Source organism: Bufo gargarizans, chromosome 5 (genome assembly GCF_014858855.1).
Source record: "Bufo gargarizans isolate SCDJY-AF-19 chromosome 5, ASM1485885v1, whole genome shotgun sequence".
Lineage (NCBI taxonomy): Eukaryota > Metazoa > Chordata > Amphibia > Anura > Bufonidae > Bufo > Bufo gargarizans.
The window spans coordinates 197,497,733-197,524,250 of record NC_058084.1 but is presented as its reverse complement, the minus strand read 5'-3'; the positions used below and the strand labels follow the sequence as shown (position 1 = coordinate 197,524,250).

Below are 26,518 nucleotides of genomic sequence, written 5' to 3'. Positions count from 1 at the left end.
TAAGGACCTGTAAACTGTTACACCTTGTACGAGCCCAGTCAATATGGAGCTAAAAACTGGGCGGCCCGTCTCAAATATCTCCAAATCAAACTGCCTAATAGTAAATCAGTCTTAATTGTCCATAGCAATCAGAGCTCAGCTCTGTAGGAACTGAAAGCTGAGCTCTGTTTTTTGCTATGGACATTTAGGACAGATTTATTATTAGGCAGTTTGATTTGGAGATATTGGAGGTGGGCTACCTTACCATTAGTGCATACAGAAAATGATTATTTAGCTAAATACTAAATTACCAAGGGAGATAAGGTAGATCATCAGGTGACAGGCACACACATTGTGGTAAATGAGCTACAATAATGGCGATCCCAGGAGCCCCCCTTTTAGAATTAAAGTCTGATAGTGTACAAAGAGTCTAAAACCTTCACTTACAAATACGTTTTTTAGCTTTTCTTGATTTTCCTCTTCTAACAGTCTTAGTATTTCCTTGTGTTCCTGCTCTTTATTCTTTAAGACTTCGGCATGTAACTTTTCCATCTCATGAATACGCTCATCACAGTTTTTCTATAAAACATGAAAACGGACCATTTTACCACATATTACAATAAGTGGAACTATTACATATGGAGAAGGGCATATATTACCTACTATTGGAAATGTATTAAAGCATGTTTAGGAAATCCAGAAAAAGAGATCTCCCCATAATACAGTATCAGATGGAGAAGGTCGGGACTTTAGTGCCAATATCAAATGGGCAATAACTTCTATGCTGATGTCAGTCTTTCCTCTGCAATTTTAAATAAAGACTTTTAAATGCTTAAAGGGTATTCCAGGATTTTAATGTTGATGGTTTAGGCTCCGCATATGCCATCATATATGATAGTTTGGGTTTGGACATCCTGCACCCCCACTGTTTAGCTTCAGTTTCAGAGTAGCTGTGGTTGCCAGAGGTCAGCACTGGAAGTATACAGCTCCATCCATTGCGTAGTGGATGCAGCTGGTAACTGCATTGTGATCCCATTCATTTCAATGGGAGGTAGTCTTAGCTTAGGGACTGTGCCATTCCAGGGGATGTATCTTGCATTTGCTTGACCAAGTATGAGATGCAATACAGGACAGACCAGGGAAATATTATTTTCCTAATATTAGGTATGCCCTGTAATGTTCAGTAAGGAGGTATGCAAATGAGCTCTTAACAAGCTCTGCCTCTAACCTCTTAAAGGGATTCTGTCACCTCCCCTCAGCCAAAAAACGATTTTAAAGCAGCCATGCAGCACAGCTTACCTGGATTAGGCTGTGCTCTTTTATCTTGCAATCCGTCCAGCAGTTACTGCAAAAAACGACTTTTATTCATATGCAAATGTGTCCTGAAGGTGCCCAGAGGGGCGTTTTTTTCTTCTTAGAGAGCCCAGTACCGCCCCTCTTACAGTGCCCAGCCCGCCTTCCTTGCACTGTCTATCCGCCCCCAGCCTGCCACAGCCTCTCCTCCCTCTCCTCCCCCTCCCTCACGCCGAACGAACTTTCGCACAGGCGCAGTACCCACTGAGGGCTGCGCCTGTGCGATCAGCAGGAGACTGAGGGCAGGAGCTTCATCCTCGTCACTGGGCATGCGCCGAGCCCAGTGACGTCCGATGCTCGCTCTTCCCTCAGTCAGCAGGGAAGAGCGAGCATCGGACGTCACTGGGCTCAGCGCATGCCCAGTGACGAGGATGAAGCTCCTGCCCTCAGTCTTCTGCTGATCGCACAGGCGCAGCCCTCAGTGGGTACTGCGCCTGTGCGAAAGTTCGTTCGGCGTGAGGGAGGGGGAGGAGAGGCTGTGGCAGGCTGGGGGCGGTTAGACAGTGCAAGGAAGGCGGGCTGGGCACTGTAAGAGGGGCGGTACTGGGCTCTCTAAGAAGAACAAAACGCCCCTCTGGGCACCTTCAGGACACATTTGCATATGAATAAAAGTCGTTTTTTGCAGAAACTGCTGGACGGATTGCAAGATAAAAGAGCACAGCCTAATCCAGGTAAGCTGTGCTTCATGGCTGCTTTAAAATCGTTTTTTGGCTTAGGGGAGGTGACAGAATCCCTTTAACAAGCTATCCTATAAGTCAATGTTCAACCTTTTAAAAGACCTTGAGATATGACTTGGATCATAATTAAGCCAGGATCTCATCCGCAGACAACTGTTTCCGGGCGATTGCCCCTCATGAGTGCAGAGCAGAGAGTACTGGCTTAAGGAGATATTGTATTCCCCAAATCCTGACCTAGGCCTCTCACCCAGTTAAGCCAGTACTCTCTGCTCTGTACTGATGAGGGGCAATTACCTTGAAACAGCTATTTACGGAGGAGATACTGGCTTAATTATTATTCAAGTCATGTCAAGGCCTTTCAAAAGGTCGACACTGACTTATAGGATAGCTACCTTACATCTGTGAGTGTTAGGCTACTTTCACACTTGCGTTCGGAGCGGATCCATCTGGTGTCTGCACAGACGGATCCGCTCCTATAATGCAGACGATGGGATCCGTTCAGAACGGATCCGTCTCCATTATATTTCAGAAAAAATTCTAAGTGTGAAAGTTAGTCAGACGGATCCGTCCAGACTTTACATTGAAAGTCAATGGGGGACGGATCCGTTTGAAATTGAGCCATATTGTGTCAACTTCAAACGGATCCGTTCCCATTGACTTTCATTGTAAGTCTGGACAGATTTGTTTGAGCCCTCCATAAGGATATATTTTATATTCCCTAAACGTTGAGTGAAGAAATGCATACCTTCATAATATCCACCACCTCTTGCTTCACACGACTAAGCTCCTTTTGTATTTTCATACGCTCCTCCTCGCTAGCCTGCTCTATGGCTTTAATGTGCTCTTCCATTTCTTGTTTGCCTTTGTGGTGGGCCTCCTCCGTGCTCTGTGAGGCACTTACAGCTTTTTCCAATTGTTCAAATGCTAAAGTGAGAAATAATCCAATAATTTTAGCATCAAGTAAAAAAAAAAAAATTTCTAATATGTTTATATTTTAATACATGTGGTTGTATGAAAAGAAAATCATTGCTATGCTCTTCTAACACATAATTTTATAATACATAATAATTTACTGTTTGTAGTTTAGTAATGTTCCGGTACCAAAAATGTCTGAAAAGTGGCACAATTTGAAGCAACAAGAGTTTCTCAACTTTTTCCTAACATGTCTGACAAGGGGGTTCTGCAGAAAGAAGTGTTGCCTAAGGCTACTTTCACACCTGCTTTTAGGTGCAGATCCGTCTGGTATATGCACAGACGGATCCGTTTGCATTACCATGAACAAAAAAAAAAAAAAAAAAATACCACATTTTTATTTTATTTTTTTCATGATAGTGCAAACGGATCCGTTTTGACTTTACATTGAAAGTCAATGACGGATCCGTTTGAAAATTGAGCCAGACTGTGTCAACTTCAAACGGATCCGTCCCTATTGACTTACATTGTAAGTCTGGACGGATCCGTTTGGCTCCGCACGGCCAGGCGGACACCCGAACGCTGCAAGCAGCGTTCAGGTGTCCGCCTGCTGAGTGAAGCAGAGGACGGTGCCAGACTGATGCATTCTGAGCGGATCCGCATCCACTCAGAATGCATTAGGGCTGGACGGATCCGTTCGGGGCCGCTTGCGAGAGCCTTCAAACAGAACTCACAAGCGGAGCCCCGAACGCAAGTGTGAAAGTAGCCTAAGATGCACCAATTTGTGCCAAAATTCTGGTATGAAACCAATAGTTGGTATAGAGTCAGAGAAAAGTGGTTGTCCCTGCACATTTATCATCCAGCCTGAGCTTTTGTGATAAATCTGATGCAGAACTAGACTGCCTGTCAATGTTTATGCTATCTATAGGATTAATAAATCTCAGCCACAGAATGCAACAATTTGATATTTTAAAAGGTAAAAAAAAAAAAAAAAAAAAACATTAAGGAAAAACAAACCCTACTACTAACTGCAAAAAGGTTCTATGGAGAGATGAGATCTAGACCAGGTCTCACTATTTTATTTTTTGCACAGAACTAAATTTGTGAAGACCAAATAACCCTGCTGGAATATCAAGCAGCTACGGCTCTTGATCATACAACAGATTTTTAGCAAGATTTCAGGGCTCAATCCATTCTGAAATCTGCATGAACATGAATGAGGTTTCCGCAAATCCCGCCTGTGATTAACAGGAACTCGCTACCCCAACATATCAGACTCTCACCTACAGTGGAATCCTTCAAAAGAAACCTAAAAACCCACCTCTTCAGACAAGCCTACAACCAGTGACCCTGCTGCCTCCATACCACCATGACCAGTTTCACTCGCACCTACTGTGTCTTTCTCCCATACCATGTAGATTGTAAGCCCTCACGGGCAGGGCCCTCTCTCCTTCTGTAACTCGTCTTGTTCATGCTTAGTGCAATAGTCTGTATTATGTATACCTCTTCTCATATGTACAGCGCTATGGAATGAATGGCGCTTTAATAATATATAATAATAATAATCATCATCAGGTGACTGCTGAGAGGTGAGCTCTACAATAAAGCGTCAGCCTGTTGTGAGGGCTAAGAGGTCAGTGTGAAAAGTGTAACATTTCAGGAATAGATAAATAGATTTAAACAAAATTCTGAAAATACTATAATTACTACCTTTATGTCGCCCAACCCCATTGTTTAACACACGGTTAAAGCACAACCAAAGAACACTCATCTACAAAAGCCTTAATTAGCTTTTACATGAGCCGAGGAAAGCGCTTTCCCAATAACAAAATCGACCCCAGATGAAACATCCAAAGTCGACTCGCACAAAATTTCAACAGAATACTGCACGAAGCGAGAGCTCTGCACATCACCAGAATGGATTGGCTCAGATGAGCCGAAGCCACAACACCGCAAAGTCCCACGAGACTTCAGGCAACAACCTCCAAAGTCAATAAAAAAATAAATTCAAAAAGAATTTCTACTGTTAAAAACCTTCCACCGAACTCGGGTTTGGCTCCAAGGAACCACTTAGAACCAAACCAGAGTTCGGCAAAAGGCCCCCAACAGCAGAAACCAATTTCTGAAGTTATTACCCAAAGTATCGTAAGACACCGCGAAGCAACAACCTCAGCCCATCTGAGCCAACACACTCCAACACTGCACGGAGCGCTCGCTCCGGACAGCACTCCAACGAAGTTCCACGCGAATCGACCTCAGATGTCCCATCCGAAGTAGACTCGCCCATCCCCAGTTGTGGTATGTCACACCAAGAATTGGGGATTTTATTTGCTCATAAACATGATGCTTGTGCAAGAAACATCAATAGAAGCATAACAAAAGCGGAACGCCTGGTAAACTTTTCCACATCTGAACAGTTTATTTTTCTTATTTCTTTTACCCTCTCCAACCCCATTTTTATAAAAAATAAAATAAAAATGTTTCCTTTTAATTAAACAATAATATTTCCATACAAAATAAAACATCGATGTTTTGAAAATTTAATTATAAAAACTTAGTAATATACTTGTAATATATCATATGTGCTGATGTCTCAATTTAAGCGCCAGTCCCAAAGTCCTTGAAGCTCCAATTCAGCATTTGTTCTGACACCAGAAGAAAGCCTACTAACCCTCTTTGTGTTGGTGGTGTACTTGAAGAGGACTGGTGTTAACTGGGCACGCCTCTGTTCACATGCAAGCACGGGTGCCAAGCTTCTCACCTTCCACTGCGTTGAGCCCAGTGCCGATCCTTCTGCCCTCGGACCGGCACAGGTGTGGGTCTCCTACTTTCCTCTGGTTCGCCGGCAGCATGACCCACCACCAGCATCTCCTTCTTCGCTGTTTGGAGTTAGCACTTCGTGCTCAGAGCTCTTCAGTCTGTGTTAAGGAAGAGGGGCACATGCGCCCTATGTGAGGCAGTGCACACACACCCTCATTCTTCCCTATCCTATGGCTGGTTGCCAACATGTATAAATAGGCGCCTTCTGCTACAGGAAGGAGCCTGAGCAACTTTGGTTCCTAGCTTAGTCTGGTTTCTGTTTAGCAAAGGTGTTTCTGCGATTCTTACCATTTCTGTGTACCAGACCTTGCATTTTGTTTAACTGACTCTGCCTGTCTGCCCTTTTACCTAGTTTACGGAACCTCCCTATATTGCCGTCTGCCCTAACTTTGGACCTCGTTTACGGACTACGCCATACAGCCCTGACCTTGGACCTTGTACTCTGACCTTGCCTTGCCAGATCAGCCTCTGTCCTCCCAGCAAGCTTTGAGTGTACTGTACTATTTGGAGGTCAGGCAACGATTCCGGGGAATCCATGCTGAAACAGCATGCCAGAAGTCCGTGCCACATATGTGAAAGAAGCCTAATGCCTGTATTACACCAGATTATTGGACAGATTTTCTGACCAATCATTAGTCAGATGGCCGTTTACACACACGGATCTTTTGTTATACAGACCAACTATTGGTCTGATTGGACAGATATTGGTCAGATAATCCGTTTGTGTAATACAAGTAAGTATTTTCTCGGGAACAAAGAATTGGGCTGGTACGGATGGTAGGCAATTGTTGGAACCTGTATTCAGCTCCTGTGTCCTAGTGGAGTATTAGTAAGATTCCTTATCGCATGGCCATGCAATGTATTCTCTCAGAATCCAGTGGATTAGGTGGGCGCTTCTTCCAGTCACCGGACGCGTTTCGGGGCGTTCTACACCCCTTCCTCAGTGGTAAGAGCGCAAGACCTCCCACTCCACCCTATATAGTCCACTCGGTACTCCCAAAAATCCGGATTTGGGACAAATATGCTCCATTGCGGTTTCAATCCGGTAATGCTGCGGTTTTTCGCAACCTCATTGCGTTTTATCACAAATCCAGTTAAGAACATATTGAAATTAACATATACCCCATTCAAAATTCAAAATGACATAATATTATCGATAAAAACATTAACAACATTAATATGCTTAAAACTGTAAAAATATAAATAAGTCCCTAATCATACAAATTCATCCATATATAATCGGCTGAGAAGTCCATAGATCAAGATCATATATATGTTTTTATGGAGAAACTGATAGCAGCATGGGAAGATCAAAAACGGACGTGTTTAATGTGGGAGCCCCAATTCCGAGCGTGGGGCTCCCACATTAAACACGTCCGTTTTTGATCTTCCCATGCTGCTATCAGTTTCTCCATAAAAACATATATATGATCTTGATCTATGGACTTCTCAGCCGATTATATATGGATGAATTTGTATGATTAGGGACTTATTTATATTTTTACAGTTTTAAGCATATTAATGTTGTTAATGTTTTTATCGATAATATTATGTCATTTTGAATTTTGAAAGGGGTATATGTTAATTTCAATATGTTCTTAACTGGATTTGTGATAAAACGCAATGAGGTTGCGAAAAACCGCAGCATTACCGGATTGAAACCGCAATGGAGCATATTTGTCCCAAATCCGGATTTTTGGGAGTACCGAGTGGACTATAAAGGGTGGAGTGGGAGGTCTTGCGCTCTTACCACTGAGGAAGGGGTGTAGAACGCCCCGAAACGCGTCTGGTGACTGGAAGAAGCGCCCACCTAATCCACTGGATTCTGAGAGAATACATTGCATGGCCATGCGATAAGGAATCTTACTAATACTCCACTAGGACACAGGAGCTGAATACAGGTTCCAACAATTGCCTACCATCCGTACCAGCCAAATTCTTTGTTCCCGCGATACTGTGACGTCAGCGGCTCGAGATTAGTGACGTGAGACGCCGAAGCGGCCGGTACACTTGCTGCTCGTGGCAGGACGGCCCAGCGGAGGACAGTCTGGTAAAACCTTGGAATAAGGTAGGAACCTGAATTGGGCACATAATATCTTTAGCCCTTTGCGGACACATTGAAATAATTGTGGAGAGACTGCTTGATTGAGAGACATCTCTATGCACGTGGACACTTTAATCCGGAGCCACACGAATTTGTATCGGGACACTATATTTGCGGTCTGCGGTTTCATTGCCACCATATAATCCTAGTGGTGGCAAGTGTGAATTGTGATTGATTAATATACAAGGTTTGCGCAACTATCACCCGCCAGTGTGATTTTATGTTGGTACCACCTATCATTTTATGTGATTTTATTATATTTGAGTGCTGTTATGAATTATTAAATATTACTTTCCCCATGGTCCAGATAGTGTGAGTGCTCACTCCTTTCTTTTTTGTCATATTGTTTATTAATTTTTGGGTTCGGGCACCCAAGTTGTGAGTTTGCAGCACCCGCCCGTAATTACCTGAGTGTGAGCCAATCACCAAATTACTCTATTTCAAGTATTTTCTCGTGGACATGTTTACACAGGGCAAGCTCAGGAACAAAGGTTTGTTTACTCAATCATTGGTCCATTAAAAGAGCTTTAAAGGGGTTGTCTTGGTTCAGAGCTGGCACCCAGGCGGGGCTGCCTGGGTGCCAGCTCTGAACCAAGACAGTTCATGCTCCGATGCTCTCCCTTGCCATGCACAGGATCGCGCAGGGCAAGGGCTCTTTTATTTACTATAGCACACTGCTGGGTGGAGGCTTCCCACCATCAGGGTCGGTGACGTCACCGGGCACACTGGTGGGCGGAAGCTTTCGCTTGGCAGCCCGAAGGAGAGCCCGGTACATCACTGGCACTCCACAAAATGCCTTTGCCCTATGCAATTCAGTGCAGTGCAAAGGAGAGCATAGGAGCATGAACTGGGTTTGTCCGGGTTCAGCTCTGAACCTGGACAACCCTTTAACCACTTCAACCCCGCTAGCTAAAACCCCCTTCATGACCAGGCCACTTTTTACACTTCTGCACTACACTACTTTCATAGTTTATCGCTCGGTCATGCAACTTTTTTTGTTATTAATCGGAATTTAACTATTTTTTTGCAAAAAAAAATGCAATTTTTCACTTTCAGCTGTAAAATTTTGCAAAAAAAACGACATCCATATATAAATTTTTCGCTAAATTTATTGTTCTACATGTCTTTGATTAAAAAAAAATGTTTGGGCAAAAAAAAAAAAAAATGGTTTGGGTAAAAGTTATAGCGGTTACAAACTATGGTACAAAAATGTGAATTTCCGCTTTTTGAAGCAGCTCTGACTTTCTGAACACCTGTCATGTTTCCTGAGGTTCTACAATGCCCAGACAGTAGAAAAACCCCACAAATGACCCCATTTCGGAAAGTAGACACCCTAAGGTATTCGCTGATGGGCATAGTGAGTTCATAGAACTTTTTATTTTTTGTCACAAGTTAGCGGACAATGATGATTTTTATTTTAATTTTTTTTTTCTTACAAAGTCTCATATTCCACTAACTTGCGACAAAAAATAAAAAATTCTAGAAACTCGCCGTGCCCCTCACGGAATACCTTGGGGTGTCTTCTTTCCAAAATGGGGTCACTTGTGGGGTAGTTATACTGCCCTGGCAATTTAGGGGCCCAAATGTGTGAGAAGTACTTTGCAATCAAAATGTGTAAAAAATGGCCTGCGAAATCTGAAAGGTGCACTTTGGAATATGTGCCCCTTTTCCCACCTTGGCTGCAAAAAAGTGTCACACATCTGGTACCGCCGTACTCAGGAGAAGTTTGGGAATGTGTTTTGGGGTGTCATTTTACATATAACCATGCTGGGTGAGAGAAATATCTTGGCAAAAGACAACTTTTCCCATTTTTTTTTATACAAAGTTGGCATTTGACCAAGATATTTTTCTCACCCAGCATGGGTATATGTAAAATGACACCCCAAAACACATTCCCCAACTTCTCCTGAGTACGGCGATACCAGATGTGTGACACTTTTTTGCAGCCTAGATGCGCAAAGGTGCCCAAATTCCTTTTAGGAGGGCATTTTTAGACATTTGGATCCCAGACTTCTTCTCACACTTTCGGGCATAAGTTAGCGGAAATTGATTTTTTTTTTGTTTTTTTTCTCACAAAGTCATACTTTCCGCTAACTTAGGACAAAAATTTCAATCTTTCATGGACTCAATATGCCCCTCAGCAAATACCTTGGGGTGTCTTCTTTCCAAAATGGGGTCACATGTGGGGTATTTATACTGCCCTGGCTTTTTAGGGGCCCTAAAGCGTGAGAAGAAGTCTGGAATATAAATGTGAGATTTTATTTTTTGACACAAGTTAGTGGAATATGAGACTTAGTAAGAAAAAACAAACAAAAAAATATATTTCCGCTAACTTGGGCCCAAAAAAAAATGTCTGAATGGAGCCTTACAGGGGGGGGTGATCAATGACAGGGGGGTGATCACCCATATAGACTCCCTGATCACCCCCCTGGTAAGGCTCCATTCAGACGTCCGTATGATTTTTACGGATCCATGGATCGGATCTGCAAAACACATGCGGACGTCTGAATGGAGCCTTACAGGGGGGTGATCAATGACAGGGGGTGCTCAGGGAGTGTATATGGGTGATCACGCCCCTGTCATTGATCACCCCCCTGTAAGGCTCCATTCAGACGTCCGAATGATTTTTACGGATCCATGGATACATGGATCGGATCCGCAAAACACATGCGGACGTCTGAATGGAGCCTTACAGGGGGGTGATCAATGACAGGGGGGTGATCAATGACAGGGGGTGATCAGGGAGTGTATATGGGTGATCACCCGCCTGTCATTGATCACCCCCCTGTAAGGCTCCATTCAGACGTCCGCATGTGTTTTGCGGATCCGATCCATGTATCCATGGATCCGTAAAAATCATACGGACGTCTGAATGGAGCCTTACAGGGGGGTGATCAATGACAGGGGGGTGATCAATGACAGGGGGTGATCAGGGAATCTATATGGGTGATCACCCGCCTGTCATTGATCACCCCCCTGTAAGGCTCCATTCAGACGTCCGTATGTGTTTTGCGGATCCGATCTATGTATCCGTGGATCCGTAAAAATCATACGGACGTCTGAATGGAGCCTTACAGGGGGGTGATCAATGACAGGGGGTGATCAGGGAATCTATATGGGTGATCACCCGCCTGTCATTGATCACCCCCCTGTAAGGCTCCATTCAGACGTCCGTATGTGTTTTGCGGATCCGATCCATAAAAATCATACGGACGTCTGAACGGAGCCTGACAGGGGGGTGATCAATGACAGGGGGGTGATCAGGGAGTTTATATGGGGTGATCATGGGTGATCAGGGGTTCATAAGCGGTTAATAAGTGACGGGGGGGGGGGGGGGGTTCGGGTGTAGTGTAGTGTGGTGTTTGGTGCGACTTTACTGAGCTGCCTGTGTCCTCTGGTGGTCGATCCTAACAAAAGGGACCACCAGAGGACCAGGTAGCAGGTATATTAGATGCTGTTATCAAAACAGTGTCTAATATACCTGTTAGGGGTTAAAAAAAAACATCTCCAGCCTGCCAGCGAGCGATCGCCGCTGGCAGGCTGGAGATCCACTCGCTTACCTTCTGTTCCTGTGAGCGCACGTTCACAGGAAATCTCGGCCCTCGCGAGATGACGCGTATATGCGTCACTCTGCGCAGGGCTGCCGCCTCCGGGCCGCACATCTGCGTTAGGCGGTCCGGAGGCGGTTAAAAGGGTTGTCTCACTTCACCGAGTGGCATTTATCATGTAGAGAAAGTTAATACAAGGCACTTACTAATGTATTGTTATCTATATTGCCTCCTTTGCTGGCTTGATTCATTTTTCCATCCAATTATACACTTCTTGTTTCTATGGTTACGACCAGCCTTCAACTCAGCATCAGCGGCTGTGCTTGCACACTATAGGAAAAAGTGCCTTCCCATGGTCCCGGCCACCAAAGAGGCCAACGCTTTTTTTCTATCGTGTGATAGATCAGGGCCACTGATGCTGGATTGCAGGGTGGTCGTAACCATGGAAATGAGAAATGTATAATGGGAAAATTTGTCTAGCCAGCAAAGTATGCAACATGAATAAAATACATTAGTAAATGCCTTGTATTAACTTTCTCTACATGATAAATGCCAATTGCTGAAGTGACACAACCCCTTTAAGTTTTATTAATTTAAAGTTTCAAAACATTTCAACAACTTTCATCTCTCCAGACAATCCTGTAATGCACCAGACATTGGTGTGATAAACACTTTTTTTTTTTAAATACCATAATTTAAAAGGGGTTTTCCAGATTCCCAATTTTGATGACCTATCCTCAGTATAGGTCATTAATATCCAATCAGCGAGGATTCAACGCCCCACACCCATCAGCTGTCTCCAGCAGCCTCCGGCCCGGAAACTAGCACTTGTGAATGGAACAGGTAGCACAGCTCCATTCAAATTTTAGTAGGCATGCCAGTTTACTGCAGTTGAGCTTCACTTCAATAGAAGCCGAGGTGCAGTAACCCAGAACAGCCACTACAGTCTGCACGGAGCTGTGGTTCCCTCTCTAACTAGTTCCGCTACAGGGAACAGTTGACCAGTGGGGTTGTGGGATGTCAGTCCCTCACCCATCTCCTGAGGATAGGTAATCAGTATCGGGAGTCTTGATAACTCATTTAAAGCCATAAATAGAAAAACATGGCTGCTCTCAATAAAAACAGCACCACAGCTGTCGATATGTTGTGTGTGGTATTGCAGCTCTGCTCCATTCCCTTCAATGGAACTGAGCTGCAATATCAGATACAACCCCATGGACAGGCGTGGTGCTGTTTTTATAAAAAAAAATATATTAAATTCAATTGAAGTTCTTAAAGATTACTCACTGCAATTGAAGACAACCACATGCACTAGATTACATGCACTGCAAAGAGTATCTAGATGCTTAGCTTGAAAGTAGGAATCTAAAATGGTCAAAACTACAGCAACTTCAAAGAGCAGATTCCAAAAAGCACATACACACAAAAAGACAGTGACGTTGCTACTCAGACAATTGCTCAAATGTACCCTTTTTGTGGCATATTCTTTTTTTCTGGAGTCAATTTATCCACCTTTCACTGTGATAAATCTAGTGCAGTCTAAGTAAATGTTTCCCAGTGTCCTTTTGGCATATGCCAGTATATGGTGGCATTCTTGTTGTTTCATTAAAGAAATAGCATAGCAGACTTCTTTGTTATATGCTACTGAGTCCTATGTTTGCTATATGCCATTGTATGCCTATACAGTCGCATACATAAATACCATATACACTGGGAATTCCTCCTGTGTTATCATTTCAGTTTAATGTATAAAAGTATTGCATACAGCTCCTAAATGCTTTCCAGGAATGAATGCAAATGGCCAGCATGTTCTCAATATGCTGTATGAGAAGAATTAAGTTCTGACCATTAGATATTCAAAAATTTTGAACCGATTTAGAGTTAAAGCAAAAATTGCATTCAACAGCAGATATTCACTTTGAAAGGGTTTTCCAGATTTTATTATTTTTTTTTTAAATTTCCACGCCATGCTGCAGTACCCGTGGAAAAATCTCTACTCATCTGCTCCCTACCAGTCCATTCAGTCTTCCAGTCCCCGCTGGTAAACATTCAGATGGCTGGGGTCATGTCTGCCACTTCAGCCAATGACCTTTGTCATGGCCTCTGTTGTGTGCGCCGTGACTCGGTTGCCGTGCATGCTGTGGCCTGTGGCAATGAGTTGTTGTTGCAGCATGTAGGTGGTTACTCCTTCCTCCTGGGTCCTTCCCTGTCTGGTGCCGGAGGGGTTAATTATCTGGCTGATGTGGATTTAGGTGTGTCTTGGGTGTGGCCTCTTGGCTCTTTATATCCTGGTGTTCTGAGGTCAGTTGCCCTCCAGCCTTTGTGTAAGCTGGAGTCCAGCTCCTATCCTGGATATACTATCTGTCCAGTGGGAGGGCCTCCTAGCTAGACATCAATGTCACCTTGATGTCTCCCCTATGTCTTTACCTTCCCTTGTATCTATGTTTGGTGTGGGTTATGTGCGAGGTCTGTTGTAAGTCTAGTGGTCGTTACAAGTCAGGCTTGTGGGCGTCTGTCTTCCAGCATGTTTGCTAGACATTTTCCCTTTGAGTCACGTAACCTCCAGAAGGGGGTGTCAGGGAGCAGCTCTGCCTGGGGCCGCAAGGCTTTCTTTCTGCATGGTGGTCCGGTTGTCGTTGTGGCTGCGGCATGTAAGTGCGTGTTGTTTCTGGGCTCTTACCTGTCCATCCAGTGGCTGTTCACTGGCTGTCCTTTTTTTCTTGTAGCTAGGTCAGTGGAGACTCCTGTTCATCCGCTTCTGGGATGAACAGGTTGTCTCCTGCTCCTAACCTCATTGCAGGGATTTCAGGGCGACTCAGGGTCCAAGGTTCCTGTGTATGAGCCCAACTTCCATCTAGGTCTGCTCATATGGTTAGCAGTCAGGGCCAGGATTAGGGCGGAATTAGGAGGTGACCTGCTCCCTTTTCCTGGTGTCCAGGCCTAGCTTCTTCAGTTTTCCTATGTTATACGGTGGGGAGTTTTCCCCCACTCCCCAGCGTGACAGACTTGACCTGTTCCCTAGTGGCATTCTGACATGTTGCTTGACACATCACCACTAAGGCCAATAATTTGCTTCAGTAGCGAACTTGAAATCAACAATCTGTAAGTTTATAGATGGAGGACTGGAAGACCAGAGAAGAGAGCCATGGAGCAGAGGGGAGCAGGAGGGTATGGATTTTATAACAGGTATTGCAGTCTGGGGTGGAAATTTAAAAATTACATTAAAAAAAAAAGCTGGAGAGGTTGTAATTTTTAAGCCTAAATACAGATCTTTTATTAAAAAAAATTGTGGCTAATGTGATAGTCTCACATGAATCTATGAGATCATTTCGACTGGAGTTCTGCTTCCTTTTTTATATCAAAATCCTTTCATCTCTCTGTATAGAAAGCTTGGATTTGTAACTCAGGGTAGTAAAAGTTATAATTATTATTATTTATTTTTTTCAGGGGGGGGGGGGGCAAACCCAATTTATACTATACAGTTTTCTTTTCTACAGTGTCTTTAAAATCAATTATGATGGCGTGGTATGAAAAGCCATAATCAACAGACATATAACCAGGGTAACTTAATCCACCAATTGCATTTTCCTTTCCATGGGCTAATGGATACCTTGATTGTCTGAGTAGCAAGAACAGCCTTATTACCATTATCCTTCTAAAATGATAGCTGAAGAAAAGGAACATCCCTTACCCCAATCCTGTTCATACAAGGCTTGGGAAAGGCACCATTAATTGGCATGCATGAATACACAAAAATAAGATGACTTGTGTAAGAGCATTTGATGCTGGCAAGGTGACCAAAATCATCATGTAAACAGTAACAAGGTAAAAGTATCTTTAGAAATAATACCACAATACAATGTTGAAGGCTAGCTACACTTTTACAACCAATTCCGAGTATGGATCCAATGCTTCCTTGATGCAACCTTGCAATAGCCGTCCTAAGAAATGTCCTATTGTTTTTCTTGTATTCAGATCTACTTTGAGAAAGTATTCAACCTTGAATTAATATGGATTTTCATTCAGAAACAAAACAGCAGCTCACTTGAAAGAGAGCAGAGATGAAGTACGCCAGCACGGCCATTACACAGTGGAAAGAGGCTTCTGCTTCCAGTTCTGCCCACTGTTTTGCTTCCGATGCCAGTGGCTTCCAAAAACGTCTGCTCAGAGAAGTTGTTAGGTGTTGGACACCCACCGATCTGATATCGATGACCTATCCCAAGGACAGACCATCAATATCAAATGACTAGAAAACCCATTTAAATCCATTATATATATATATATATATATATATATATATATATATATATATATATTTATTTATTTTTTAAAGAATATGCACAACTAGGCTGACAGGAGAAGGTCAATTACCAAAACTCAAGGGGATTAATAAGACATTCAACAAATACATCAACGTTAATAGTGAACGAAAACATTTGGAGTAAATATAAACATGTGGAAGACTCCCCAAATAGAATAAGTGGATCTACTGTCATTAACAAAATACAGGCAGATGTGATGCAATTGTCCATCAATCATTTCACATTGAACACCATGCTACATACATAAAGTCAAAAAAGGCATAACCAAATGGCTAGTATAAGACCACTCCTCTAAGGGGGTGTACCCCCAATTGGTTCCATAATAAGGTAACAGGACCACAGCTTTAGTCACATGAGGATATATAGTATCCCCCGAATGTTGTAAACATAAGGCATGTAGTAACTATGGAAACTTGCATAAACAAATACAATCACAAGGATATACAATAAATCAATATAACATACAAATCAGATACAATCACAAATGGTGGGTAGAGTAGGAAATATGATATATATGTAGCCATAGACATAAACATAAATATGAACGGCAGGTGTTAATCCAACATGTGCAAATCATTAATGATTGCTGAGGAGCAAAAGGATAAGTGTATCAATAAGCAAAGTAGTATCTGGTCAGGTGAGGCAGACATTAAACTTTCTGGCCATCATGGGAAACACTATGCGTGGTGTAACCCAAGAACACCATTCCTACAGTAAAGCTTGGTGGTCGCAAGGACTGGAAAACTAGTCCGGATTGAAGGAAAGATGCATGGCAGAAAACACAGGGCAATTCTTGAGGAAAACCTGCTTCAGTCTGTGGGAGATTTAAGACTAGGACAGGGGTTCTACATAAATCTGCAATATTTATCGCAGTTTTGGTTCAATTTTTGTGCTGTTGTGGTTGCAGATTTTGTGGCGAATTTTCTGTTCATGTTAACACCACTGAAGCCTATGGAGGCCATTTACTATCAGATATATATGCCAGTTTTCACTTTGTGACCTTTACCCGGTCACGGGAGGCCCGTCTCATTTATCGTTTCCTACGCCTGTTTTAGGTGTAGAAAATGGTCTAAATGTAAACCAGCTAGGAATCTGGCTTACATTAAGACTGGGCCAACCAACGAAAAAAAACAATAACCTCATAGAAAATAAAATACACATAGAAAATATAGGTAGTTTATCGAAACACAATACGATTACAATTAATATGACACAAAGGCACAAGGTAATATAAAGGGTCAATATGGTCACACATAGCAGACTTGCCCACCTAAGGTAACATGAGTGCCCATCAGGAAATCCAGATGGCCAGATAGTGACACAAGTGGGGGCGAAGCAAGAATGCTATGTGTAAGCAGTAACACTGAAATAACAAAATAACCATGCATGAGACAAAACATTAGTTACCCATGGTATGCAGGAACCCAAGGTCTGTGACCAGAGCTGCACCTCAATACATTTAGACTGGCGCTGGATGCACTGGATCCAGACAGGTGACAAGTAAAATGGATGTCTACAGTCAAATGGCTTTTGCACAGATTTGTGGAAAACCTCATAATATAGTGGGAAAAAAAAAGTATGTTTTTGCCAAAAGGAAATTGGTGTCAACAGTGCAAAAGAAGGCTTCATGTATGAGAGATAGGGCTCATGCACACAAATGTTTTTTTTTTTTTTTCAGTGTCCATTCTGTTTTTTTTTGCAGCCCATATGGGAACTATTCACTTTAAAGGGGCCGCAAAAACTATGGAAATGACTCTGCATCACAGACAAGGATAGGACTGTTCTATTATGGCCCGGATGTTCTGCAAAATGCGTAATGCACACGGCTAGTATCCATGTTTTGCTGAAAAAAAACAGGCAATGGTCATGTACACAAGCCCTTAAAATGGCCCTGATGCCCACAGCAAAAAAGATGCTGAACACTGGTAAGGGGGAAATGGCCTATAGCATCAAACTGCTTGCTTGTGGGCCGTCAAGATATCAGATACTACTGATACTACTACAATGAAGGTGTTTGGCATTTTCATCGACTAATCTGCGGCACCATTACATGGGTAGCTTATCAGGAACAAGTACTCATAGGAACAATTAGGCAGTGTAAATGCGCCTTTAGAAGGGACCTGAAACTATACAACAAACTCATCTTTCCAAAGCATTTCTGGACACAAAACGTAAAAAAAAATAACATAATAATAATTATTGTGTCACAAGTGAAGGATGAGTAAAAAGTGAGCTGGGGAATAGGGAGCGGATATAGATATACTATAGCTAAAGATATCCGAATGTGCAATTTATGAAAAGATCCCCACTTACCGGCTTTTTCTGATTTCTCTTTCTGTTCTTGTAGCTGTTCACATCTAGTGGTTAACTGCTTGACCCGTGTTCGAAGCTGAGAAACCTCTTCTTCCTTCACCATTAGAGTCTCATGCACCTGTCTTTTAGTCTCTGCAATGACCATTCCCTGGAAAATAGAGATAAATGGCAAATAAAGTGAAACATCTGTCAACACACTGAAGTATTAAAGTACAATACATTAAACGGGGTAGCTCTGCTTGGGGGCTCTCCGTTCCCAGCTTGTAAACTTCAGGTTGGACAGGGGTCATGTGTGCCACTGCTGCCAATGACTGGCTTCGCAGTGATGTTTCTTTCATACGTCACATCTGAGACCAGTCACTGGCTGCAGCAGCTCACATGACAATCAAACCATAGGTTTACAAGCAGGACTAGAAGGCATCAAAGGCAGCAGGGGACCAAAGGAGCAGAAATCCAGAAGTGGGGGGCAAGTATGCTTCCCTCTGCAGGTCCGGCAAGGTAGGGGGGTCCTGGGAGAAAGGCCGTAAAAGCTGGAAACCCCTTTTGATATGTTCAAAGCAGGATGTAGGGGGATTAAAAAAAACAAAGTCAGTGGCAATCCAGTTCCTTTTTCTTCTCCTCTGCTTCTCATCCCTGCTAGACTAGAAGGGTGACATGTTATCTACACGCAAGACACTGCTGCCAGGGAATCAATGGCCTCAGCAGGGGTAGCGGTGAAGTGCATGTAGACGGCACTGGAAGTGAAGGAGAAAGGAGCTTGGCGCTGGAAAGGGGTACATGTAAGGCCCCTTTCACACGGGCGAGAATTCCACGTGGGTGCAATGAGTGAGGTGAACGCATTGTACCCGCACTAAATCTGGACCCATTCACTTCAATGGGGCTGTTCAGATAAGCGGTGATTTTCAGGCATCACTTGTACGTTGCATGAAACTCGCAGCATGCTCTATATTCTGCAGATCTTGGTTTGAGCCTCAGGTTTTAGGCCTTTGAAAGTAAAACAACCAACATGGAACAAGGAAGCACTGGTGTGGCGGACACCGCTTCATCACTGTATATCATTTAACCATGAACAAGGACTCGCCTCCTGTATAATTATTATATTTGTAAATTTAAATGGCAATTTCCTACATCAGTAACCAAAAATGCTCATATAACTCCAGCTCCTATATGAGTTACAGTAGGCACAATCTTTGCACATGTTAACGGCATAGAACCTGCATCTACAGCAGGGAAGCTCCACATATCTTCCAGTCTGATCTGTCAGTACGGGTTTTCAGCTCTCATCCACATGGCTTTATTGTAGGAAGCTGTAGTAAGGCGGCTGCAGCAATTTGTGGATTCTTCGTGTACCTCTGTATGCCTCCAATTGCATATGCAGGTTACCTTACAGAGGTATTCTTTATAAAGCTTATAGAGTAGAATATGTTCCACATATGGCGGCACAACATTTAGGCCTCTGCTGTGTGTATTAGGCCTAACAGTTAACTTTACAACGTGACGGCCAACTGACAGACACATGATAAATGTTGGCACCTTAGGCGGGGTCCACACACAGCCCAATGCAAATTCAGAGGGCGGATTTTTCTACACTTATGGATTTTGCGGCAGAATTCACCCCTGTGGTAATATTAGCAGTGATAATCCCCAGCAGAAATTGACAAGATAGGGATTCAAAAATATGCCCGTGGAAATGTTCTCTGCGCAAACATTTCAGCAGCGAGTAGTTGAGACTTGTTGAAATCTCATGCAAAATCCCTAGCTATTAGGGTATGTGTGGACATGTGGGTACGCTCACATGGCAAAAAACCACAGCGTAAAAGAGTGGCAGATCTGCTTCTAACAGAGTGTTTTTGGCAGTGACAAAAATGTGCACAAAAACACTTATTTAGCCTTTTCCCAGTGACTTCAAAGGGAAACACAGCTAAAATCAGATTTAAATAATTAACATTCCACTTCTGAAGTGGATTTTAAATCGGCAGCAAAAAAATAAAATACCACCATGTGCACAGGGTGGCATTTTTCCCGTTGTAAGTCATGGAGAAGCTGCTGGCATTCTGATTGCAGATTACTCCTTGGAAAACGTAATCATGTTATCATTTCTATCCTATCATTTGTATTGATTGCTACAGAAGGACAATTGTTAATTATGTATTTAATTTTCAATGGTAGAGTAATGGCAAAAGGAAAAACAGCCAAACATTCCTAAATAAAAAATAATAATACTGTGAATATTGAGTTAAAAAGCCCCCCTTTGTGATAGAATGTTCTGTTAGTTCTCAGGGCACCTGCTGCTTAAATACCACTGTATGCTACTGTAGTTCTGAAATCATCTTATTCTATGACTGATGCATTCAAGCAATAAAGATTACTGGATAAAGGTGAACAATGGCCACATTAACATCAGTTATTCTGCTATAGGTGCAGAACTGCCGAACCACTCACATGACACAAATGGTCCTTCACAGCCCTGCTGGCATCCATTTACCTTATCTTGCTCCAGCTGCTCAACCAGATTCTTGGCATCCCTCAGCTGGGTTATCAGCTTGGTCTTCTCACTGGTGTGAAGTTCCTGGAATTGAACACACAACAGTAATGACACCCATCATTTTTCCCGTTTTGACAAACTTTGAAGCAAATTGTGAAAAGAACAAGAGTCTGATGCATCTGCTCAGATTTGAAGATCTCATCTAATAAATCAGAGGGAATGTATTCTATATATTAAAAGTTTCCACAATTTACTAATCTGTACATATTTCAGGACTACAACCTAAAATGCTGCTTATAAAATATTTCCCAGTGATTAGAACATGTATGCAGTAGTAAAGTATGCTGCACTACTGTGAAGTCTGAATACAAAGCGTAAGAGCCCAAACAAAGTGGTACTAGTGGTTTCAGGCTCACCAATGCCAATTGCTGCAACAATGTTACTGCTCTCTGCTACCTCCTGTTTTACAGCAATTTTTATAAAAGCTATGTAAAACTGACATTCTTTGTGTATACACTTCCCATATTTTAACCGGCCATAAAGCACTATTGGCGCGTGTAATAGATCTGCCGTCTGGTTAGGATAAAACTTTGATGCTGACTTGTTGCACAATTGATATCGCCAGCATGGTACTTCTGGTCTCAGCAGGAGTTACTGGCGTTCAGTAACGCGGTAACCACGCCCCCTTCCCTGCCCCTTCGCTGTGACTGACAGCCGGTAGTTCAGCAAAGCCAGACGAACTGTTGCGCATAAGCGCTGTCAATCACAGCTAAGGGGCAGGCAAGAGGGAGTGGTTACCGTGACCTGAAGCAAGGAGGCCGCTGCCTCCATGACTTCAAGCCTGACTAGAGAAGCGCGCGGCAGGGGATTAAAGAACGTTTTTACAGCTTTTGCTTCAACTACCTGCTACTCTCAGGTATTTCTGCCAGCTTGGGATGTTTTTTGGAGGTGACAGGTTCCCTTTAAATGACCACATAAGCAACACCTGGAGGCAAGGCGTGTGGCCATTACCAGAAACAACACAGACACCTATTGACCCACAAGGAAAACCTGTCAAAACAAACCATGTGTTGCGAGTCTCACAGATCTCCTGTCACTCGCTGTCGCCGGGACACCCGTATGTCTCAGTACGTCCGTGACAATAATATAATGACATAACATGAGTACAAACATTAACTGAGTGGCAGACTAGTAAACATTTGAAGAGGACACTGCTAGCGAGAGTCCAATATATAAGGGGGAACAGCTTATATTGCTGTGCAGTGACAGCAGGGTTACTTTTAAGTGTAGGTTTTCCTGAAGAGGTGGGTTTTCAGGCTGCTTTTGAGTGTTTGCATGGTGGAAAGAGTCTGATCGACTGTGCCAGCAAGTTCCCGAGTATGTGGGACGCACAGGAGAAATCTTGTAGACGACTGTGTGAAGAGCAGACAAGAGGAGAACAAGAACTAAATCTTATCAGAATCTGAGACTACAAGTGGGGATGTATCGGAAGAGTAGGTCAGTAAGGCAAGGAGGGGACAGATTGTGGATGGACATTCAAGGCCATCCACAATCTGTCCCCTCCTTGCATTACTGACCTACTCTTCCGATACATCCCCACTTGTAGTCTCAGATTCTGACAAGATTTAGTTCTTGTTCTCCTGTTTAGTTCAATGTTCTTAATGTTCTGAAGTGAATTCTCCGGGCAATGTGGAGCCAGAGAAAGGATTAGCAGACATGAGGATAAATTGGAGGAGCGCAAAAGTGTTCAATAGGAGATCACAGAGCAGCTTGTTATAGTAGTCCAGGTGGTAGAGGATAAGGGGATGCACCAGCTTTTAGTTTACTCAGGGTTGAAGGAAGAACAGAAACAGAGAAAAACAAGCGGACTGTTCATGTACACGGGACTTACTCCAAGATTAACAATAATAATAATGTGTCGATTGCAAAAGGACATTATTTATACTGCCTCTCTTCTGGAGAAAAAAACCTGTGTGTCAAGAATTTATAAAAAATAAATAAAAAAATTACAGAAATATATAAAATGGAACACAGGATGCCCATGTGTACCTTCACTCTTTCAAGCTCTTGGAGCCTCTCCTCAAGTTGATTTTGTAAAGCTTCTTTTTCACTGGTGAGCTGAGTGCACTTCTCCTTATGTGAGCGAATCATCTCTTTACATCTCTGAAGAAGGTTCTCTTGGCGTTTCACTCTTACTTGGAGAGCATCAAGTGTTTTTGCACCATCACCACTTCCATCTCAAGGGAAAAAATAAAATAAAAATAAAATAAATAAAGCAAAGATATTACGCCTAATAGTTAACGCATACCGAACCTTTAAAAAATGTTTGCATTAATCAATTGATTGGGTGGGTATATGAGGAATAACCCTATTTCTTGCCACTGTATGAGATGTATCTTGCATTTTTTAGCAGTTTTCCTAGATCTGGTGGGTGAAGACTTACTCCCATCCACTGAACACAGAAAGTAGAGGAGAATCTGCTTCATAACTTTCTCTTACTCGCAGAAGTCTCTAGTGGAGTCTTGTGTCCATCAGCTATTGCTCACTCCTCCCCCTCTCCTCTACAAAGACTTGTACTGAAATGTGTAATCTGATCCTTCAAAGACAATTGGTTTGTCTTGGACAGTTTCAAGAGACATTTCAAAGAGAAAATCATAGCTCAAGCATGGTGGGCCGAGAGTCTTGAGACGTAAACAGCTGATAACAACAGGGAGACTTCACACTTCTCTCTGATAAGATATTTACTGTTATGTTAAGATATATGTTCATTTTTTTTAGGGTCACTTGTACTATTGATTTATGGAAAGTTGTGTGAAAAGTTAGTGACCATTTAACTAACAATAAGGCATATTAATATACTACTAATATAAATTACCTCAATACAAATATTTTCAGCCAGACTTTTGTCTACATAAAACCATTCTCATATATGCTTCCTCCGCACTTCTGCATTATAAACATTTTGTAAGCAAAAATTACCAGGTGTGGGAATGTTGTCCGCTTCTCCTTCCTGTCCTGTGCTCTGGTTTTCAGGCTCTGACGGAGGGACTGATGTGTCTGGTTCTATTTGTCCCTTTCCAAGTCGTTGTTTAAGTAAAGTAACCTAGACAAAGGAATACAGCAATGCACAGCTAAGGCTGGATCCACACGTCAATGTTCTGGACGTATGCCACTAATTATCACATATGTCACTGCCCAATCAAGGTTTTATATGATTTTTTTCTTTTATAAGCACAGACACCTGTAGTCTGTAAAAAATCTTGGCCAGCTTTAAAGGGGTACTCCAGCATTTAGAAACTGATGACCTATCCTCCAGAAAGGACATCAATATCAGATCAGCGGGGGTCTGACATTCGCAATGATCAGTTGTTTTCGGTAGGAGTTGAGCTGCAATACCCCGGCACAGCCACTACACAGTGGACAGAGCCTTCCGATTCTGGCACAGTCCACTGTTTAGTTCACGTAGCCAGGGGCTGCCAAAAATAGCTGATCGTGGGGAATCTGTGTCAGACTCCCATTAATCTTATACTGTCATCTCAGGCAATTTTTCAGGTTACCCCATTAGTGACCGCCAATATGCCTTTTTATGGTGGCCACTAATGGGCCTTAGTCTAGTCTGCTGCCATATTACGGCGGCTTAGTCTAGCGCTCCATGGGCCCCCATTGTCCGTTTCAGGTGCAGCAGACAATGGGGGCTTGGCTCTCACATGAGAGACTGGATGCTGCTGTAATAGCCAGGATAGCCAGAATCGCTGATCCAGGTTTTTTAATCCACCCTAATTGGTTTAAAGGAAGAGGGCTCCCTCTGTCTAACATGGATAGCCCACTAATAGTGGGATGCTCATGTATCCGCACTACAGGCTGGGGCCTAAAGAAGGCCTCAGACCTGCCTGCAGTGTATGCCCATCAGGCTGTACCTCTCTGACTCACTCTGTCAGAATGATACACCATACTGCATAAGTATACAATTTATGATAGAAGAGATGAAACAGCAGCAGACGACACAGCAGCAGATTGTTAGGATGGAAGTGTTCCTTCCCGACAATTGCCTGCTCGCTAATGCCATTGCTCATCCCCATACTCACTCATTGTTTGATGGCTGCAGATCGTGATTAGACAGCACGATCTGCTGCAGGCAGTTGATCATTTTTGTGACCGTACAAAATGATCTATTACATCATGAACGAGCGTTTCGCTCACCCATTGGTTAAGCAGCAGAACATTTTATCCGCCAGATAAATCGCTAACAAGTGTTTTTATGAACGCTCATTAGCGATTATCTGCGGGATTCTCAGCCCGTGCAAGGGGCCCTTAAGCAGTTTAGATGTGAATTCAGCAATTAAGTTAGAGAGTAGATTATTTAGAAACCAGCAACTGTCTCTCTATCACTCTCTCTGCCTCTCTCCAGCAGTCCCTCCCTTCCTCATACTACCCCCTCCTTTCTCCATAGACTTTATTCTATCTATTCTGAACCTTCAGTAAACAGGCAGTTTTCACAGAAGGTGGATTTCGGCAGGGTTGGTGAAGGAGGAGAGTCTGATAAGGGCAGTCAGGAGCAGTTTTCACTGATAACATATATTACAATGTTTCTTATATTTGCTTGTACTATTGATTTGAAGGAGAAAAACGAATGGCATTTAATCTTTCTAAAGCTGAAACTGCTACCAAACATCTTCAGCTATGTAAAAAACTTAGTAAGATCTACAAAATGTCTGAATGCCGAGCCTCTAAATTATCTGACTATGATTCCAATTTCACTGCAATGACAAGAAAATACCACATGTAAAAACACTAGGGATGAGCAAACCCAAACTTTCCAGGTTCAGGTTCGGTGTTCGGGTGGTGTAGGAATTCTGTTACAATGGAATATAACAATTCGTAGACAGAATGCAAAACGGAAGACTTTAACAGGCATTCCCTTTTGATCCGTCATAATAGAAGTCTATGGCCAAGCATAACGGAACTGTCTGATTTCCGTTATGCATAACGGAAACCAGACGGATCCATTATTCTTGGCCATAGACTTCTATTATGACGGAATGCCTCTAAATGCTTATAACGGAATCCATAACGGAATTCCTACACCACCCGATCACCGAACTCGAACCTGTAAAGTTCGGGTTCGCTCATCCCTAGTAAACACACATCATTTGGTTTATTTTCAGGACCAGGGGCACCCTTGATGGGGCAGATAATTACCTGAGTTTGCAGCACACTAATTAACTGGTCTTTCTCCTCAAGAGATGCGTCAAATTCTTCCTGCAGGTGTTTCTTGGCCTGTTGATCCATCTGAAGTTCCTAGTGAGAATCAGCAACAGAGAAAGTGTTCTTGTATCAGTGTGATGCTTTGTTTTTTTATGACATCTGACAACTTTATTTTTACTTTTCTTATAATCTATAATAAAATAAGTATTTCCTTGAAGAGCTGTTCAGAGAGAACACCGACTTCTGATGTTCATCGTTACTCAAGGGTAACTATAAAGGGTCAGGTAGTGGAAGCTCCTGAACTGTGTTTAAAAGGCTTTAAATTAAAGTACATGGGTGAATTCAGGGAGATCAGTTATGTGACATCACACAATCATCACATGGGGCATAGTATAATTGACATTAATGAAAGTGTTCTGTACACTAACTATCCAGACAAAATTCTACTTACGACCCTAGCTTTAGACTGGCTTCTTAGCTCTCAGCCAGATTTGCTCACGTGGTGCCATGATGTCGTCAAGTAATGCTGGCCATATACGTCACACAGCTTAGCTATTCTTCTCATGTGTTCTCAATAGGGAGAGGGGCATTAGCTGGCAGAAGCTTATCTTCCCAAGACCATTACTTAAATGTAACATGTCCAACCCTTCTTCCTCTTGACATATGCTGTCAGAGAATAGTTGTGACACTACTATACTTGTCAGATGGTTGGCGGTCCCGTCGAAATCGACATTGTCCTCATGTGTTTGACCCACTTTACTGAAAGCTACCTGGCCTGATCAGATAATATATGTGCGTGG

At 42.8% G+C, this 26,518-nt stretch overlaps 1 protein-coding gene across 4 annotated transcripts in view; it reads right to left on the bottom strand.

Annotated features, from left to right (window-relative positions):
* Positions 1-26,518, bottom strand: part of GOLGA4 (golgin A4) — a 122,110-nt gene that overhangs the window by 52,925 nt on the left and 42,667 nt on the right. For all 4 annotated transcript variants that reach the window (XM_044293480.1, XM_044293481.1, XM_044293482.1 and 1 more), the window contains 7 exons: positions 25,713-25,811; positions 23,493-23,616; positions 22,563-22,750; positions 20,514-20,597; positions 18,029-18,176; positions 2,755-2,933; positions 427-558 (listed from right to left, as the gene is read on the bottom strand). In XM_044293480.1, coding sequence (XP_044149415.1) covers positions 427-558; positions 2,755-2,933; positions 18,029-18,176; positions 20,514-20,597; positions 22,563-22,750; positions 23,493-23,616; positions 25,713-25,811 — 954 coding nt within the window. The remainder of the gene's footprint in view (positions 1-426; positions 559-2,754; positions 2,934-18,028; positions 18,177-20,513; positions 20,598-22,562; positions 22,751-23,492; positions 23,617-25,712; positions 25,812-26,518) is intronic.